This window comes from Salvelinus namaycush, chromosome 4, assembly GCF_016432855.1.
Source record: "Salvelinus namaycush isolate Seneca chromosome 4, SaNama_1.0, whole genome shotgun sequence".
NCBI classification, from domain to species: Eukaryota; Metazoa; Chordata; class Actinopteri; order Salmoniformes; family Salmonidae; genus Salvelinus; species Salvelinus namaycush.
The window spans coordinates 14958037-14975595 of record NC_052310.1 but is presented as its reverse complement, the minus strand read 5'-3'; the positions used below and the strand labels follow the sequence as shown (position 1 = coordinate 14975595).

Sequence of the window (17559 nt, the reverse complement as noted above, 5' to 3'; positions counted from 1 at the left end):
GAAAGTAGTCCATCACAACTGTTTCCCATTGATCTTTGTCGATAGCGCCTGCTAAATTCTGGGCAGCAATGTTGTTGAGCGCAGTAACAACACTTTTGCAGTTCTACATGGCTAACATTATATATTTTATAAAAGCCGCTGTAGCAAGGATTATCTACACATACTGAGCAGCTCATGTTATAGACATGTTACAGATGTCTAGCCCATCCATTATCTCAGCCAATCATGGCTAGCGAGAAGGTTCTAAACCAACTAGGCTCGTAATTTAACAATTTCATTCGTATTTGCAGATGGCATACAAGTTTGTTATAAAAGGGTCATGAAAGTTCATATGTTCCAGAAGGCATTTCTGCCAAAAAAACGCATTTTGATAAATATGTTTAAAAAATTAAGCAAATCAAATGCCTCTCCTGTGAAATAGTGACTTGCGACATAAGCCTAGCTTCTTGAAACGGGTTACATTTGATATTGAGATAAAAATGGCTGCATTGGACCTTTTTTGTGTGTGTGTGTGTGTGTGTGTGTGTGTGTGTGTGTGTGTGTGTGTGTGTGTGTGTGTGTGTGTGTGTGTGTGTGTGTGTGTGTGTGTGTGTGTGTGTGTGTGTGTGTGTGTGTGTGTGTGTGTGTGTGTGTGTGTGTGTCAGTCAAACTGTGTGGGTGTAGTGGCTGGGTGATGTCATTCTCTAGATCTTTTGTTCCCTTGTCCACCTGTTGGCTCTGTGCCCTAAGGCACTGTGCGGGATCTGGCTTTCACAGCCAGGTCTGAGATCAGATCACAGCCCCAGCATGACTCACTTCACACACCTTTTGAATGCCCACCTAGACACTCTCTCTTTCTCTCTTGCTCTCTCTTTTCCTTTCTTTCGCTTTATATCTATCCTACGCTCCCTCTATCTCTATACTCTATACGGTAGCTAAGTATGCTCTCATATTTCTACCCTAACTTCTCCCTTCCCTCTCTCGTTGTCTCCCTCACTCCCTCTGTCTGTTTTGGTGCTTTTTCCTGCCCTCTTTTTTTTTACCCCTGACAGAAATCTCAGTGCTTTCCTGAAATAGCCTGCTGAGTAACGTCTGAGTCAGTTTGGATGGCCTTCTCTTTCTCTCCAGCGGCCCGTCGTCATCCTCCCATCAGCTGGTTGGCTGTGAATTTAAATAGGTAAATGGACTGGCCAACATGCTAAAGTGCAAACAGGTTCCGCATCGGACCGGCAGCCAGGCCCATCAGCCAGCCAGCCAGCCTCCCCTCCCTTCTCTGAAGTCTCTTTATTGAATTCTTGAAAGTTATCTGACTAAAATGAATCTTTTGTTCTCTCGCTGAGCTCCCCTAGCTCAGGATCGGCCTGGGAAGTAGCTGTGATCTCCTCCGCCAGGGTAGTAAACAGTAAAGGGCCGAGGCCCAAAGAAACACTACTGTCTGTCAGCCACCCGATCTCCAGCCAAGCTGTTTACACCTGGCTCCCATTTCCTAAGTATTCAGATGCGAGCCAATGAAAGTAGAGTTCATGGGAACACATGCTAGGCTATATCTTACGCGTTAACACGAAATATGCCCCGCTGCTTTATTCTACATTTCATTCATTGTTCTTATGACTGAATGTGTAAGATGACTGGATGGGAACCTCCAGTAATTGTCATCATATGAAGGGCCTACAATATACGACCTATGACCCAGAGATTTTCCTAGTCACGTGGTCAGGAGAAACTCCAGTCCCTAATCAAATGATTGGTTCATAATAATGGTTAATTTCATAAATAATGGCTCATTTCATAATAGTGGGAAGGTTACCTTGTTTGTTTCTCTCTCTCACCCTTTCAACACTGGGTGTGTCATGTCCTGCAGTTTCCCTGTCACATCCTAACATCTGTCCCAAACCATTGATAAGTAAAGGACTCTCAGCTGCATCCTCTCCCCTATAGAGCCAGAAGAGCCGCTAACACTAGTTGCTAACCCATCTGATTGCTATCGTAAATCTGCAGACGTGCTGTCAATAGAGTAGAGGGAAGGGGAGGTACTGTCGTGATCTCACCCAGTCAGCTCTGTGCCAGCTGTGCTGCAGTAGCTGCACTATGGTACAGAGGGGGAGTCCAGATCCACTACTACAGTATGTGCTTGTGAAAATTGATTTGTCTGTGGGCCAAGGGCTGGGAGTGTTGTGTTTAAGGCCCCAGGCAGACAGGCTGGAGTGGGAGCTAGGAGCTTCTCTTTAGCACTAAGGAACAGTTTACAAAGCAATGGAAAATCTCCTAATGCAGTCCTCAGATGTTTGACAAGAGCTGAAGGAGAAGGAGGCCCATAGATGGCTGTGAAGAGAGTGGGCGTGATCGATGTTAGGATTGCTTCATTCAGGTGTAATGGCCAGTTGGCCATAAGATAATATTTTGTATCGGATCAGATATAGTATGTACTTTGACTCGTAGTTGTCGTTCAGCTGATCAAAGTCTTCGGCGATGTCTAGATTTCGGAGATTTGTCTGTTGATGCCTGTGACTAAATATGTGTTTTATATTTATGAAATAAAATAAAATGTTATTTGTCACATACACATAGTTAGCAGATGTTAATGCGAGTGTAGCGAAATGCTTGTGCTTCTAGTTCCGACCATGCAGTAATATCTAACAAGTAATCTAACCTAACCATTTCACAACAACTACCTTATACACACAAGTGTAAAGGAGTGAATAAGAATATGTACATATAAATATTGACCAGTAATGGGCGTTTTTGAAGTGAATATCTCTTCAATGGATTCAAACACTTTTCCAGAACTATGGTTTCCTTTGAAGTAGCATTGGCTGGAATGACCCAAAATGTCCTCAAATAACCCTTAACTTCCAGTAGACAATCTTAATTTATCCCAGAATCACTCGTTTCCATTTCTCTCTATGAAACAGCCCCATAAAAGTGTGAAAAAAAATCGTAATCCCGGAGAGGTCGTACCCAGCATGCACTGGGCCAGATAAGCTGTAAATCATTCAATCAGTCTAAACAGGGACAGCAGAACACTGCTTGGTGGTAAATTCATGGGGAGAGAGAAAATTGGAACAGCCAGAGATTATCCCTGTCTTGATTACTGGAAATCCCCAACAAGGTCACAGTCACTGATAACAGCCAGCCAGCACGTGTTGTGTTGTCTATTATACTAGATCCTTGGCGATAACACTGGCTGTGTCCTATTCCTTTTACCCCTAGGCATCTTTTGAAGGTTTGGAATGATGAAGTAATATGGTAACAATTCCACCTCGCGCTGTTTAAAAAAAAAAAAATCTACATTTGTGTAGAAAAAAAATATGCCATTCCAATCCTTTCAGCTGTACACAAGTGTTTAGGGCTGGGGTGTGCAAACTTTTTGGCTCGAGGGCCACATCAGGAATTCAACAGAGGGCTGCATTTTTTGGGGGACCAATTGTTTGTTAAAATCAATTTGTGGGGGCCTCCCGAGTGGCGCAGCGGTCTAAGGTACTGCATCGCAGTGCTTGAGGCGTCACTACAGACCCCGGTTCGATCCCAGGCTGTGTCACAGCTGGCCGTGACTGGGAGACCCATGAGGCGGCGCACAATTGGCCCAGCGTCGTCCGGGTTAGGAGAGTGTTTGGCATGCAGAGATTTCCTTGTCTCATCGCGCTCTAGCGACTCCTGTGGCAGGCCGGGCGCATGCATGCTGACACGGTCGCCAGGTGTACGGTGTTTCCTCTGACACATTGGTGCGGCCGGGTTAAGTGGGCATTGTGTCAAGAAGCAGTGCGGCTTGGCTGGGTCATGTTTCGGAGGACGCGCGGCTCTTGACCTTTGCCTCTCCCGAGTCCGTATGGGAGTTGCAGCGATGGGACAAGTCTGTAACTACCAATTTGATCCCACAAAATTAGGGCGAAAAAGGGCCTAAAATTAAAAATTGTTTTTTCTTCTCGTGGGCCGTATTGAAGTGCCTGGCGGGCCCGTACGTTGCCACCCCTTGGTCTAGGGGATAGGCTCTAGAGGTTATTTGATTTAAAGAGGTCTCTTAGGACCACCATGCTATGTTATATATGTACATTTGTTAGGTTGCATTCTTCTCTTTATCTGTATTTTTAAGGATTTTCATTGTTCCTATCTACAAGCCATCAGACTGCTGAACATTTGAACTGGACTGACCACCTGCTCTGATTCTCCACACCTTAGCACACATGCACTGACTCATGCACACGCCCACACAGACATACACACACACATACATTCATGCTACACACACATCACAACTGCTGCTACCAGATAGGGTTGGACGGTATCTAGATATTCATGTCGTCACACCGTTTCTCTCATTCCGGGATTTATGGTATTATCGGCTAAGTACACAAGTGGGCGCCAGAAAAACGCTAAAACGGCCATTGGGCATCTATTACCAGAATGCTAACAAAATTAGCACAAAGAAATTGCGAATTTCCATGGAGCCTGCTTGCTAAATATGCTAAAGAGCGCAAAAGAACATAAACTAATTGCAAAGACAGGCTATGCAGCTCATAAAGTTATACATACAGTATATCGGTAGGAGCTACCGAATGCCATTTTTGGTGAGTTTGGACATTTTACAAGAGAATATGAAAATGTGCAAATGAACAAAGTTTTGAGGCATATTTGTGTTGTGGAAATTACCACCAGGGACTCAACGTCAAAGTTAATTGAATCATTCTTTATTATCAGCAAGCTGGAGAGGTTCCAACAAACTTAATGCACCATAGTAAACGCCGGTCGGGAGCTCTTCCGGGGGAGTCCCGTTAGTTCTGTTATATACTGCTTACATAGACAAGTTATATTTGCATGGTTTACATTATTCATGATTCATAATGATTTCATAATTAACGTTTGGCTCCTGCATGTGACTGGCACCGTCTCCTATCTTAACTTATAGAACATATTCTGGGCGTTCTGCCAAAAGGTCTGAGGAGGGGGCCATGACCGTCTCCCCCTCATATCTCTACCCAGCACCTACAGGAACCAATTATTGTATGAGACAAGATGTACAATTCAAGGCTTTCTCTTCAGACAACAAAACTTCCGTCAGTTTAAATATTTTAACCCCTTTTTCTCTCAAATTTTTGATCTTGTCTCATTGCTGTAACTCCCCAACGCGCTCGGGAGGTGAAGGTCAAGTCATGCGTTCTCCGAAACATGACCCGCTTCTTAACACCCGCCAGCTTAACCCGGAAGCCAGCCGCACCAATGTGTCGGAGGAAATACCGTTCACCTGACGACAGAGATCAGCCTGCAGGCACCCGGCCTGCCACAAGGAGTCACTAGAGCGCGATGAGCCAAGTAAAGCAACCCCGGCCAAACACTCCCTTAACCCGGACGACGCTGGGCCAATTGTGCGCATGGGAATCCCGATCACGGCCGGTTGTGATACAGCCCGGGATCGAACGTGGGTCTGTAGTGACCCCTCTAGCACTGCGAAGCCGTGCCTTAGACTGCTGCGCCACTCGGGAGGCCCCACACTTGCTTGTATGAAGGAAGAACAGTACTGGCTCTGGAGCAGCATGTATCCACTGTGTCTGTGTGGAGACTGGAGTCGCTAGAGCAACGGGCCTGCCTGCTCTGTCTGGAGGAGACACGGCAGAAAGCTAACACAATAGGATGTCCCGCCACCTTATTAATTCAGCCACTTACTTTTTTGTAAAAGCAGATTTAAAATGCTTCTTGTTATAATTTCTGCTTGGCACCAAACTAATGGTGTGGTTCAGTTGCTTCTCCACTCAGAATGCCTGTTTGTGAATTCTTATCTATCTGCAGACATTGTTATGACTGATGTGTATCTAATTTTCTCTGGTAAAATGCAAGATTAACTTTAAGCAAAACATTAGAAAATGTAGCTGGCTACATTGTTTCTCTGATAAACATTAGAAATATGATGGCCATGCGTTGTTCTTTCAAAAAGACCTTGCTGTTTCATTGTAAGCTCATTTTACTTGTGTGGCTGCCAGCAAAAAATAGCTTTGCACTTCTGCCGAACGTGTTGCACGAATGCATTATCTGTGAAGGAAAACTATCGTTGCACGTCCCTGATCACTCCATTGAAGCAGAAAATCACGGACTTTTCTCGGGGCCACCCATACGTAAAAATGTATGCACGCATGACTAAGTCGTTTTGGATAAAAGCGTCGTCTAAATGACATATATTAATAGAAAACGCCACCCCTGTCAATAGGACTCACCTGCTCCCATTTTCTCCCGTTGTGCTATTTACAAACAAGCACGTGACTGGCTCACCTGTTCAGGGGAACTACGGTAATCTTCATAATGTGACAAGCGAAATGAAGAACTTGATCTGATTGATCTCATAACGTATTGCACAAGGTGAAATGTATGTATTAAAATGTATAGAAAAACTTCAAAGAATTTGTTTTGACGGTATTGAAAAAACATCCTGTGGCTATTTTCAAATACCCTAGTATACGGTATACCACCCAAGCCAGACTCTTACTCTGCTCAATTTAGTCACTTGCCCCCATCCCCCTTTCCCAAAACACGTGTAAATATTGGACTATAATTTCTTCCTGTATTATGCTTATGCTGAAATGTATTAATCTATTCTACTGCCATTTATTTTATGTTCTTATTCACAATTTCTTATTTCTTATTGTTGCATTGTCGAGAAGGAACCTGCAAGTAAGCATTTCAATTGGTCGATGTATACCATGGGTGTCCTGTACATACGACTAATAAAACTTTAAACTAAACTTGAGTGAGAAAATTGCTCCCCACCCTAGCTCCCCACCCACTGACAAAGAACCATAAAAGACCCACCCAAACAAGATTGGGGCCAGCGGTTATATGCTTTGCTTCGGCTTGTAATTCACTTCTGAGGGGGGTGTGCGCATGGGCTGGCATTGGAATCTTTATACGAACGGTAGGGACAGACAGTCATAGTGAAGTAGACAGTACAGTGGCTCAACAAGCTCAAAGCCCAAGGTAGCTCTTGAGATTGATTGTTTGTGGTCTAGCTTGTGGTGTAGCTCAAAGGGTATCGCTTCTCTGCTTTTTGTACTGTGTAAGGAGGCCCAGTCCCAATCAACTACCTCAGGCACAAGTCACTGAAATTGGGAAAAGCAGTGTAAAAAGAAGAGGGCAGGAGAGGTCAAGGAAAAGTGAGTGAAAGCGACAGTCCCAAAATGTTGGCCACACCTTACTCTTGAGTCCTAAATACACACACTTTCCCTATCCAACCGTTCCCTCTCTCTTGTCTCTCTCTCTCTCTGGTCTCTCTCTCTCTCTGGTCTCTCTCTCTCTCTCTGGTCTCTCTCTCTCTCTCTCTGGTCTCTCTCTCTCTCTCTCTGGTCTCTCTCTCTCTCTGGTCTCTCCCGCTCTCTCTCTGGTCTCTCCCACTCTCTGGTATCTCCCACTCTCTCTCTGGTCTCTCTGGCTGGTCTCTCTGGCTGGTCTCGCTCTCTCTCTCTCTGGTCTCTCTCTCTGATCTCTGCTTGTCTCTCTCCCTGGTCTATGCCTGTCTCTCTCCCTGGTCTCTGCCTGTCTCTCTCCCTAGTCTCTCTCTCTCTCTCATTTGACATTTTAGTAATTTAGCAGATGCTCTTATCCAGAGTGCAGTCAACTCAAAAAGTGAACCAAATTACAATGAAATGTTTTCCTCATTGAAAAGCATTGAAGAGAATTGGAATTTTAGTGTACTTCCTGAATTGAAATGGAATTCAAATCAAAATGTATTTGTCACATGCGCCGAATACCACAGGTGTAGACCTTACAGTGAAATGCTAATTTACAAGCCCTTAACCAACAATGCTGTTTTAAGAAAATACCCCTCCAAAAAGTAAGAGGTAAGAATAACAAATAATTAAAGAACAACAGTAAATAACAATAGCGGGGCTATATACAGGGGGTAATGGTACAGAGTCAATGTGCGGGGGCACCGGTGCCGAGGAAATATGTAAATGTAATTGCCCTCAATCCTGGTAAGCGCATACTTTTTTGTACTTTGTTTGTACTCTCTCGCTGTCTACCTCTCATCCTCCCTCTCCCTCTTTCTGCTCTGGGCCCAGCTGTGAGTTGAAGAGTGTCTGACTGGCATGACCCACAGCATTCATGTCCTTCCAGCAGGACTCCTCCCTTGAGCTGCTGGGAAACCGGAGGAGAAGGGAGAGAAGGAGGGAGGGAGAGAGGGGAGGAGCGCTGAGACATGCTGACATCAACACCCTCACGCTCTGACGCTACAGTTGCCATAGTACCCTCCCACCCACCTCCAGTTTTTCTAAAGACCCTAGCCGGGATCTACAACGTTTCTCAACCTTCCCAGAAACAGCCACCCAACGTTTAGTCTAGACTCCCACTCCAGTCTGTTTGTTTATCTTTTGTAGTAATCTCCCTGCGTTGTTATTGAAATCCCCTGGAATGAGGCTCACTGACCCATCCAGTGGTGTCACACATACTCTCCCACAGATGTGTCTCTCATCATAATACGCGCACAATTGATTCTGTTTTTGGACAGATGCCCTCTGATCCTGAAGAGACGAGGATGGAATAGGACATGAATCATAATGTCTATTTATTAAAACCTCAGAGGTTCGGAAAACACCAGGACACTGTCTGTATTGTTGAAACGGCCTGACGGACTGTTTGGGTGGAACATTGTTTACCCAATTGAATGTTCGGTAATATAGCGCAAACAGATTGTTTCTTTGTCTGCCATTGTGTTTCTTCTCTAATATATATGACGTTATTCAATGTGGATGGAAACCAAACCACAATGACAAAATCACACTCCCTAGTGATGTTCTCGGTTTTGGACTTCAGTATTTTCCCACGTCCCGTCTGAAACCTGTTAGGTCTACAGTAGCCTATATAGTGTTACGTAGATTCACATTCAGCTATTGTTCTTTTTGTTGCTATCAACTCCTAACCAGCTGAGATCACAGCCATAGATGGAACACTCCCAACTGGTAGTTAATTGTTTACATTCCCCCAGATCACATTGTACACGTGCACTTTAAGTGGGAAGCTCACTGTGTTGGCCCAGGGTATGTAGTGGAAGGTGAGGCCCGTCTGTGCTTCTCATACAAAGACCCCCAATTGACGTGTGAACAATGGAGCGGGCAGTGCACACAGCAGCATTCTGCCCTGTAGGATGGCACAATGGCTCCTTCTCTAGTGCCAGGGGAGGTGCCACCAGCCAACCTGCCAGGCTTACCAGCCTGCCCACCACTTCCACAGGCCCTCGGGCATGGGCAACCATGCCAGCCTGGGCACACAATGCCAACCTGGGCACGCGGACACGGCGTCTCTGTGTCAGCCATGCCCAGTGGCGCGTGGCATGACGACATGAGAGGGCTCACACATGGCTGGCTGCAGGAGAATGAGCCAGTCACCGCCTGTGTTGACCTGTCAGAGAATTAGCTGTGGTTGTTGGGGTAGTGTACTGTAGTGTACTTTAATTATGCTCTCAGTCTCTTTCATTTGTTCTCTCAGTTCTCATTTAATGTCTAGAGCCGTCTTTCTCTTCTGTTTGTCTGTCTGGGCGTGTCAGCTGAAACACTGGTTCGATTACGGTCAGCTCTGTGTGTGTTTTGGCCAGTTCTTCAACAACCATTGTGTGTATGTTGTGGCTTACCTCAATTGCTCTGTCAATGTTTGTATGTTGCGCCGTTCAGTGTTCATCATTTAAGCATGTCCAATGCACAACACACAATGACTATCAATAGGCCTATATCTAACAACACAAGATTGCTTGCTTTATCTGAAATACAATCAAACGGGATTCCAAAAACATATCAATCGGAAAATCCCCATTTCACTGACCCGTAGGTAGAGATTACCAAGTCAGAAGTCCACATTCATCAGAAGCCAAGGTTTCTTTCCAGGGACTCTGTACAAGGGCAGTGCTGTAGCAAAGGTCTTAAGATCGTAGTTACGATAGCCAGGTCTTTGAAATAATGTCAAATAGGATCTTTTCTTAGTAACTTACCTGGCTATATCACATAAGTACATCAATACAGAGGTTCACAGTCTGGAAAAGCAGTGATCCTGAAGCTGTATTCCACTGTCTGTTAGTGTAGGCCTCTGGAACCCAGGGCTGCCAGGAGGAACCCAGAGGCCAGAGCAGAGGTAGGCTTGGCCGGGGTGCAGTTGAGAAGAAAGGCTCTATTCTTCTGAGTAGGGGGAAAAAGACCCTGGTCCAGAAGAGGAAGGAAGTGAGACAGGCAGGCTGCCGGAGGGCAGAGAAAGAGAGAGAGAGAGAGTGAGAAGGCCTAGATCAGCCCCAGTCAGCGCCTCTCTCTGCATTCTACACAGCTCTAGGATCAGTGTCTTAAACTGCCTAATGAGTGTAGCCATTGGAGTTGGACCTACCAAGACCATGTTCCTGGTAGCATCCATGCCTGCATACGTGCATCCCTCTAGGCTGCAGATCAGTATAGAAAGCTATCCGTGTCTGACGCATTGTTGTGTTGAAGGGAGGGTTGAGATATAGAGAGGGATGCTTCATTCTATAGTGATGGAGGACCTCTTTGTTTAGATAGGACGGCAGGTAGCCAAGCGGTTACAACGGGGCTGGGTAAACTTTTTTGGCTCGAGGGCCACATCGGCATTTTGAAATCCAACGGAGGGCCGCATTTTTTGGGGAACCAATTGTTTGATAAAATCAATTGGCGGGGGCCTCCGGAGTGACACAGCTGTCTAAGGCACTACATCGCAGTGCTTGAGGCGTCACCACAGACCTGGGTTCAATCCCAGGCTGTGTCACAGCTGGCCGTGACTGGGAGATCCATGAGGCGGCGCACAATTGACCCAGCGTCATCCGGGTTAGGAGAGGGTTTGGCAGGCCGAAATTTCCTTGTCCCATCACGCTCTAGCGACTCCTGTGGCAGGCCGGGGGCATGCATGCTGACACTGTCGCTAGGTGTACGGTATTTCCTCCGACACGTTGGTGCGGCTGGCTTCCGGGTTAGGCGGGCATTGTGTCAAGAAGCAGTGCGGCTTGGCTGGGTCGTGTTTCGTGGGACGCATGGCTCTCGACCTTCGCCTCTCCCGAGTCCGTATGGGAGTTGCAGCGATGGGACAAGACTGTAACTACCAATTTGAATACCACGAAATTGTGGAGAAAAATAATTAAAATAATTAATAATTTAAATTACTCGTGTACCGGATTGAAGTGGCCGGCGGGCTGTACTTTGCACCCCCCCCCCCCCTATTGGGTTAGAGCATTCGGCCAGCAACCAAAAGGGCAGACAAGGTGAAACAACTGACGTGCACTTAACCCCGTACTACTATGGCTGACCCTGTAAAACAACACATCACTGTACCTATCTGGTGTATGTGACAATAAAACTATTTTTTTTTATAGTCTTACATAGAGAGCAGGGCACTAATGTAATGTTTCTCAGCGCTAGATGCTGTTAACCTCAGTCAGTGGATTACTGTCGACGCTGGGATGATAAGGTTGGTGATAGAACATCATAAAGGCTAATCAAGGGTTATGATGAGAGCGAGAGCAGATTGCTTGGTTGTCCAAACATGACCTCGTATAGTCTTGAGTTTTTGTTGTTGTTTTTTTTGTGCTAAAATGTTAGATTTGACTGGAATACCTGTACTTCTGACCAGCATTTGTGGATATGTTTTATCCACAAATGTTTTAAATATACGCCTTTTTGAAAGTTTACACATTCTACTCCAAAATGTGAAACTGTCCTTTTCCTGTAATAATCTTATGAATCAGCAGTGTAGCATCACAAGTTCAAATCAAATGTTTATTTGTCACGTGCGCCGACTACAACAGGTGTAGACCTTACAGTGAAATGCTTACTTACAAGCCCTTAACCAACAATGCAGTTTAAGAAAAATACCTAAAACATTTTTTAAATAAAATTAACAACTAATAACAATAGCGAGGCTATATACCGGGGGGTACCGGTACGTTGTCAGGTGACATGATGAGTAGTTGACCATGCTCGTTGTCTCATGTGGCTGCAGGTTTGAGAAGGGTCGTATCTACACCTACATCGGCGAGGTGGTGGTGTCGGTTAACCCTTACCGTGCCATGAACATCTACGGTCGAGACACCATCGAGCAGTACAAGGGCCGGGAGCTGTACGAGCGACCACCACATCTCTTCGCCATCGCAGACGCAGCCTACAAAGCCATGAAGAGGAGGAACAAGGACACCTGTATTGTCATCTCAGGTAACGGGGGGAGCCCTCAAAAACGGCCAACCAAATCAGTTTTGATTGATGAATTCTTATCTGTCTAGTGAATTAATTGCAACATAGAAATACCCAACATAATCGGATATTATAAGGGCTCATACATGCTTATAAGAAGTAATACACGTACATAACACTGGTTCAGGTCAAATCACGTCTTCCTTGATGCCAACTTTCTGTCTGGAGTAATGTGAGTTTGTCATTTCAGTGGAAAGCCTTTTGGGGAACTCAATATGACTCTATATAGTTGAAAATAGCAGGACCAATTCTTTACCTTATTTCTAAGAAAACATTGAAAGTGGCCACAAGCTGTGACAGCGCGGTGAAACTATTTGGTTGACAGAGTGCCACTTAGTGGTGAAGAGAGGAATATTCTGTATCAAAAGGCATCAATCCCAAAACTCACCCTGAAGAAGCCTGTGTTAATGGAGATGACATTTTAGACATTCTCATTGGATTCCCTGGCATTTTCTAACGCATTTTTGTGTTTATTTTTTTCATTGCAGGGGAGAGTGGCGCCGGGAAGACTGAAGCCAGTAAATATATAATGCAATACATTGCTGCTATCACAAACCCTGGGCAAAGAGCGGAGGTGGAAAGGTGAGACATTCTGACGTTCTTCTGTGAGAAGTTTCCATTTTAACGTTCTCAGAATGTCCATGCTAAATGACCTGGGAATGCAGAAGTAATCAGAAATTATTTGCGTTCCCAGGAGTACAGTATGATAAACGAAAGGTTGAGGTAATTGTCACCATATCACCCGTGGTATGCACTGGGAGGGTTTCTGCTAGATGGAGCAGAAATGCCTCTCTATCGCCGTAGAGAATGTGATGATTTGGGACACAGTCTTGAGTAAGAGTGCGTTGCTTGCCATGCAAGATTAGTATTGGTTGAAGGTAAGCTTGGGCGATATACCGTCACACCGTATACCGGGTTATTTCTGAATGTTCAATATTGTATACAAAATACCGCCTCACGGGTGCGTGCTACAGCACTGCTTATAACCAGGGTTGGGTAGGTTCCTTTCTAAATGTAATCTGTTACAGTTACTAGTTACCTGTCCAAAATTGTAATCAGTAATCTGTCACACTCCAGTTCAACTGAAGGTCATGAGGCATTTCTATGTTATATTCTTCAAGAGTCAATGGCTATACACTACCAGTCAAAAGTTTGGACATACCTACTCATTCCAGGATTTTTCTTTATTTTCACTATTTTCTTTATACATTGTAGAATAATAGTGAAGACATTAAAACTATGAAATGACACACATGGAATCATGTAGTAACCAAAAAAGTGTGAAACAAGTCAAGATATATTTTTTATTTTTTATTCTTCAAAGTAGCAACCCCTTGCCTTGATGACAGCTTTGCACAGTCTTGACATTCTCAGCCAGCTTAATGAGGAATGCTTTTCCAACCGTTTTGAAGGAGTTCCCACATATGCTGAGCACTTGTTGACTGCTTTTCCTTCACTCTGCGGTCCAACTCATCCCAAACCATCTCATTTGGGTTGAGGTCGGGTGATTGTGGAGGCCAGGTCTTCTGATGCAGCACTCCATCACTCTCCTTCTTGGTCAAATAGCCCTTACACAGCCTGGAGGTGTGTTTTGGGTCATTGTTCTGTTGAAAAAAAAAAGATTGTCCCACTAAGCGCAAACCAGATGGGATGGCGTATCGCTGCAGAATGCTGTGGTAGCCATGCTGGTTTAGTGTGCCTTGCATTCTAAATAAATCAGAGACAGTGTCACCAGCAAATTACCATCACACCTCCTCCTCCATGCTTCCCGGTGGGAACCACACATGCGGAGATCATCCGTTCACCTACTTTGCATCTCACAAAGACACGGCGGTTGGCACCTAAAATCAAAAATTTGGACTCATCAGACCAAACAACACATTTCCACCGGTCTAATGTACATTGCTCGTGTTTCTTGGTCCAAGCAAGTCTCTTATTCTTATTTGTGTCCTTTAGTAGTGTTTTTTTGCAGTAATTCGACCATGAAGGCCTGATTCACGCAGACTCCTCTGAAGAGTTGATGTTGACATGTGTCTGTTACTTGAACTCTGTGAAGCATTTATTTGGGCTCCAATCTGAGGTGCAGTTAACTCTAATGAACTTATCCTCTGCAGCAGAGGTAACTTTGGGTCTTCCTTTCCTGTGGCGGTCCTCATGAGAGCCAGTTTAATTATAGCGCTTGATGGTTTTTGCGACTGTACTTAAAGAAACTATCAAAGTTCTTGAAATGTTCTGTATTGACTGACCTTCATGTCTTAAAGTAATGATGGACTGTCATTTCTCTTTGCGTATTTGAGCTGTTCTTGCCATAATATGGACTTGGTCTTTTACCAAATAGGGCTACATTCTGTATACCACCCCTACCTTGTCACAACACAACTGATTGGCTCAAATGCATTAAGAAGAAAATAAATTCCACAAATTAACTTTTAACAAAGCATACCTGTTTATTGAAATGCATTCCAGGCGACTACCTCATGAAGCTGGTTGAGAGAATGCCAAGAGTGTGCAAAGCTGTCATCAAAGCAAAGGATGGCTACTTTGAAGAGTCTCAAATGTATAATATATTTTGATTTGTTTAACCCTTTTTTGGTAACTACATGATTCCATATATGTTATTTCATAGTTTTGATGTCTTCACTATTATTCTACAATGTATAAAATAGTAAAAATGAAGAAAAACCCTGGAATGAGTAGGTGTGTCCAAACTTTTGACTGGTACTGTATACCAAGCCTTTTTTGATATTCTCAGAGGACAGTTATTAGCATGTTTTAACCACTCCTATATCAATGGTAGATTACCAGACACAATTGTTGTAATTCATCCTGACATCATTACCCCCTAGCAACAGATGTGGGTTACATATACACACACACACACACACACACACACACACACACACACACACACACACACACACACACACACACACACACACACACACACACACACACACACTCACACTCACACACACTCAACCCCTTACTCCCACAAACAACCATAAGCTCAGATGCTCAAGTCTTTCCATCCCTGAGCCCAATTCAAGAAAGGACTTGATTTACAAGTTGCAGCTGTTTGAGAACGCATGCGAACTTGAGCTAAAACTGGCAAAAATGGGGAGATTTGATTAACCATTGCTTGGTGATGGAGATCAGATACACCCCTTTCCCCTGAAACACACACACGCTGGTCCCGCGTTGTGACCATTTTCCCAAGCATCTTTGTGCAGTCAGACTTTGGGGCCACAATAATATGCCCCCTCTCTGATTGTCTGAGGGTGACCCCCTCCCCACGGGTTACTGCATCTAGTGTTTCCAGCACTGCCACTACCCGGGTGGGGGCACCCTACCGGAATCCCCACTGGTTAGGTACAAGGTCGTCAAGGTTCTCATTAGCAGCTTTGAGAATTTTCTTGTATGTTATGCTCTCCCTTCAGGGGGCTTTGGCTTTGTAGACCAACCCTGCCAGGCAGGCGCAGAATCTTGATGGGGCAGTGCTGCTTTAGTAGATCTGTGATGACATTCATCTTTCTGATTTGGCTGCGTATAGGCTACTTACAGTAGGCCCATAAAACATAAGGACTTCTCCTTAGTATATGGATCGCTCTGGTGGGTGTCTAGGGTATAGGATTGGGGACCGTTCGATTATGATAGGACAATAAATAAATAAACTAGATTTATCATTTATTTTAAAATGTATATCCCATATCTACACAATTGAAAGCTCTCTCTCACACAACCCCTGCTCACAAACACACATGGGCTCTGGGATATGCAACAGTTTTCCTTTTTCACTCACTTAACTCCACACTTTTCCAAACACAAAAACACACACCCCACCTTCCATCACAATACATCTGCACATACCCACATACTGTGCCTTCTATGTCCTCTGTTTGCTGTGTTTTAACTCTACCATGTTGATTGAGTACTTTTGTGTTCCAGTTCCTTATATTTGAAGATGTATTCTTTCGCTAATGATCCTTTCTTCTAATGCTGTCTTGCCTAGTTAAATAAAGGTTCAATTTAAAATAAAATAAAATCGCAATGTCTGCCTATGCCCACACATATTGTCTCAAGGAAATGCAACATTTTTAATACCTCATTTCAAAATATGCCATCACCACTGTCAATCGGGAATGATAATTCTTAACGTTTTTTCCGATGAAACATCCAAAACTGCATCTGCATGCCAATAATTTGATTGATCTTAATCAGTTTCATGGGAATATGCATTTAGATGACTGTTTCTTGAGCTAATTAGACCAGATGGTGTCAACAAACTATTAGCCTTTTCTTGCATTTTGTTTCAATAAAAGCATATCGCGCTTTGTTGAGATTTGGCGCATGATAATTTTTTGGGGACTCGTCAGCCTCAGCTAATGTTGATGATTCGTTACTAGAGAAATGAGACCAAGTCAATACGCTGGACAGGGTGGAACAGTATTTAGTAAGACAGTTTATTCAGTGTGAAGATATCTGGCAAATCGTGCAGCACGGCCCCTTCTGTCTGATTCGTATGGAATCGTCGGAAAAAAGAGAGCGCTCTAAACAGTTCATACAGATTATATAGGCAACAAGCAAAGTAGGTTGATCTTGTAGTCTGGCCTTCCTATTGGTCGATCTGGGTCGTGGGTAGTCCTGTCCGGGCCTGATGTCGACGTTCCATTGGTTCTTCACACAGTTCTTTGTCTTAGTCTCATCCAAAAGCATCCATCCATGTGCGTTTGTTTTCACAGAGGCCTATTCATGGGGGAGGGGATGTGTGTGTGGGTGGTTGGTGTCTAATGAGACCAGCATATGTCCAAGGGAAAACGGGGTGTGTGTATTTCGTATAAAAGATAGCTTATGTTGAGAAGTTGTTATTACAAGTTTCCAGTATCTATTACAATTTCTTACACTAACCATCCTAAAATCTCATTAGAAATGAGGTGTTTTTGGTGTAACATTATAGGCCTACTATTCTATGCTATTATATTCAGTTCTGTCATGTAAATTTCAAATGAATCATTATGTGATCATGCGAGACATTGATTTAGCTTTAATCTAACTTTACTAAACGAGCACCATTGTGAGAAGTGAAAATCTTCTATTTGTAAAAGTAATACTAGGCCTAAGTGATGAGAAGGACTATTAGCCGTAGGCAACATATCTTGATGAGTGTTACTGTAAGCGATTGGAGTGCCCTTCGTGGTGATGAAAGGACAGCGCCAGGATCACACAATGATAAACAAGTTGAACCAACTTAGCCATTCGGTCAGTTCAGGAACAAACAGCATTAATTTGCAGTATAGCCTAATAGCCCTACGACTACGTGGTATAGCTATTTGTAGGCTATAGCCTAATGTAAATAAAAAAATACATTTAG

The 17559-nt window shown here is 44.1% G+C and overlaps 1 protein-coding gene across 2 annotated transcripts in view; it reads left to right on the top strand.

Annotated features, from left to right (window-relative positions):
- LOC120046194 (unconventional myosin-Id-like) overlaps positions 1-17559 on the top strand; it is a 111298-nt gene that overhangs the window by 17750 nt on the left and 75989 nt on the right. For both annotated transcript variants that reach the window (XM_038991222.1, XM_038991223.1), the window contains exons 2-3: positions 11944-12152; positions 12680-12773. In XM_038991222.1, coding sequence (XP_038847150.1) covers positions 11944-12152; positions 12680-12773 — 303 coding nt within the window. The remainder of the gene's footprint in view (positions 1-11943; positions 12153-12679; positions 12774-17559) is intronic.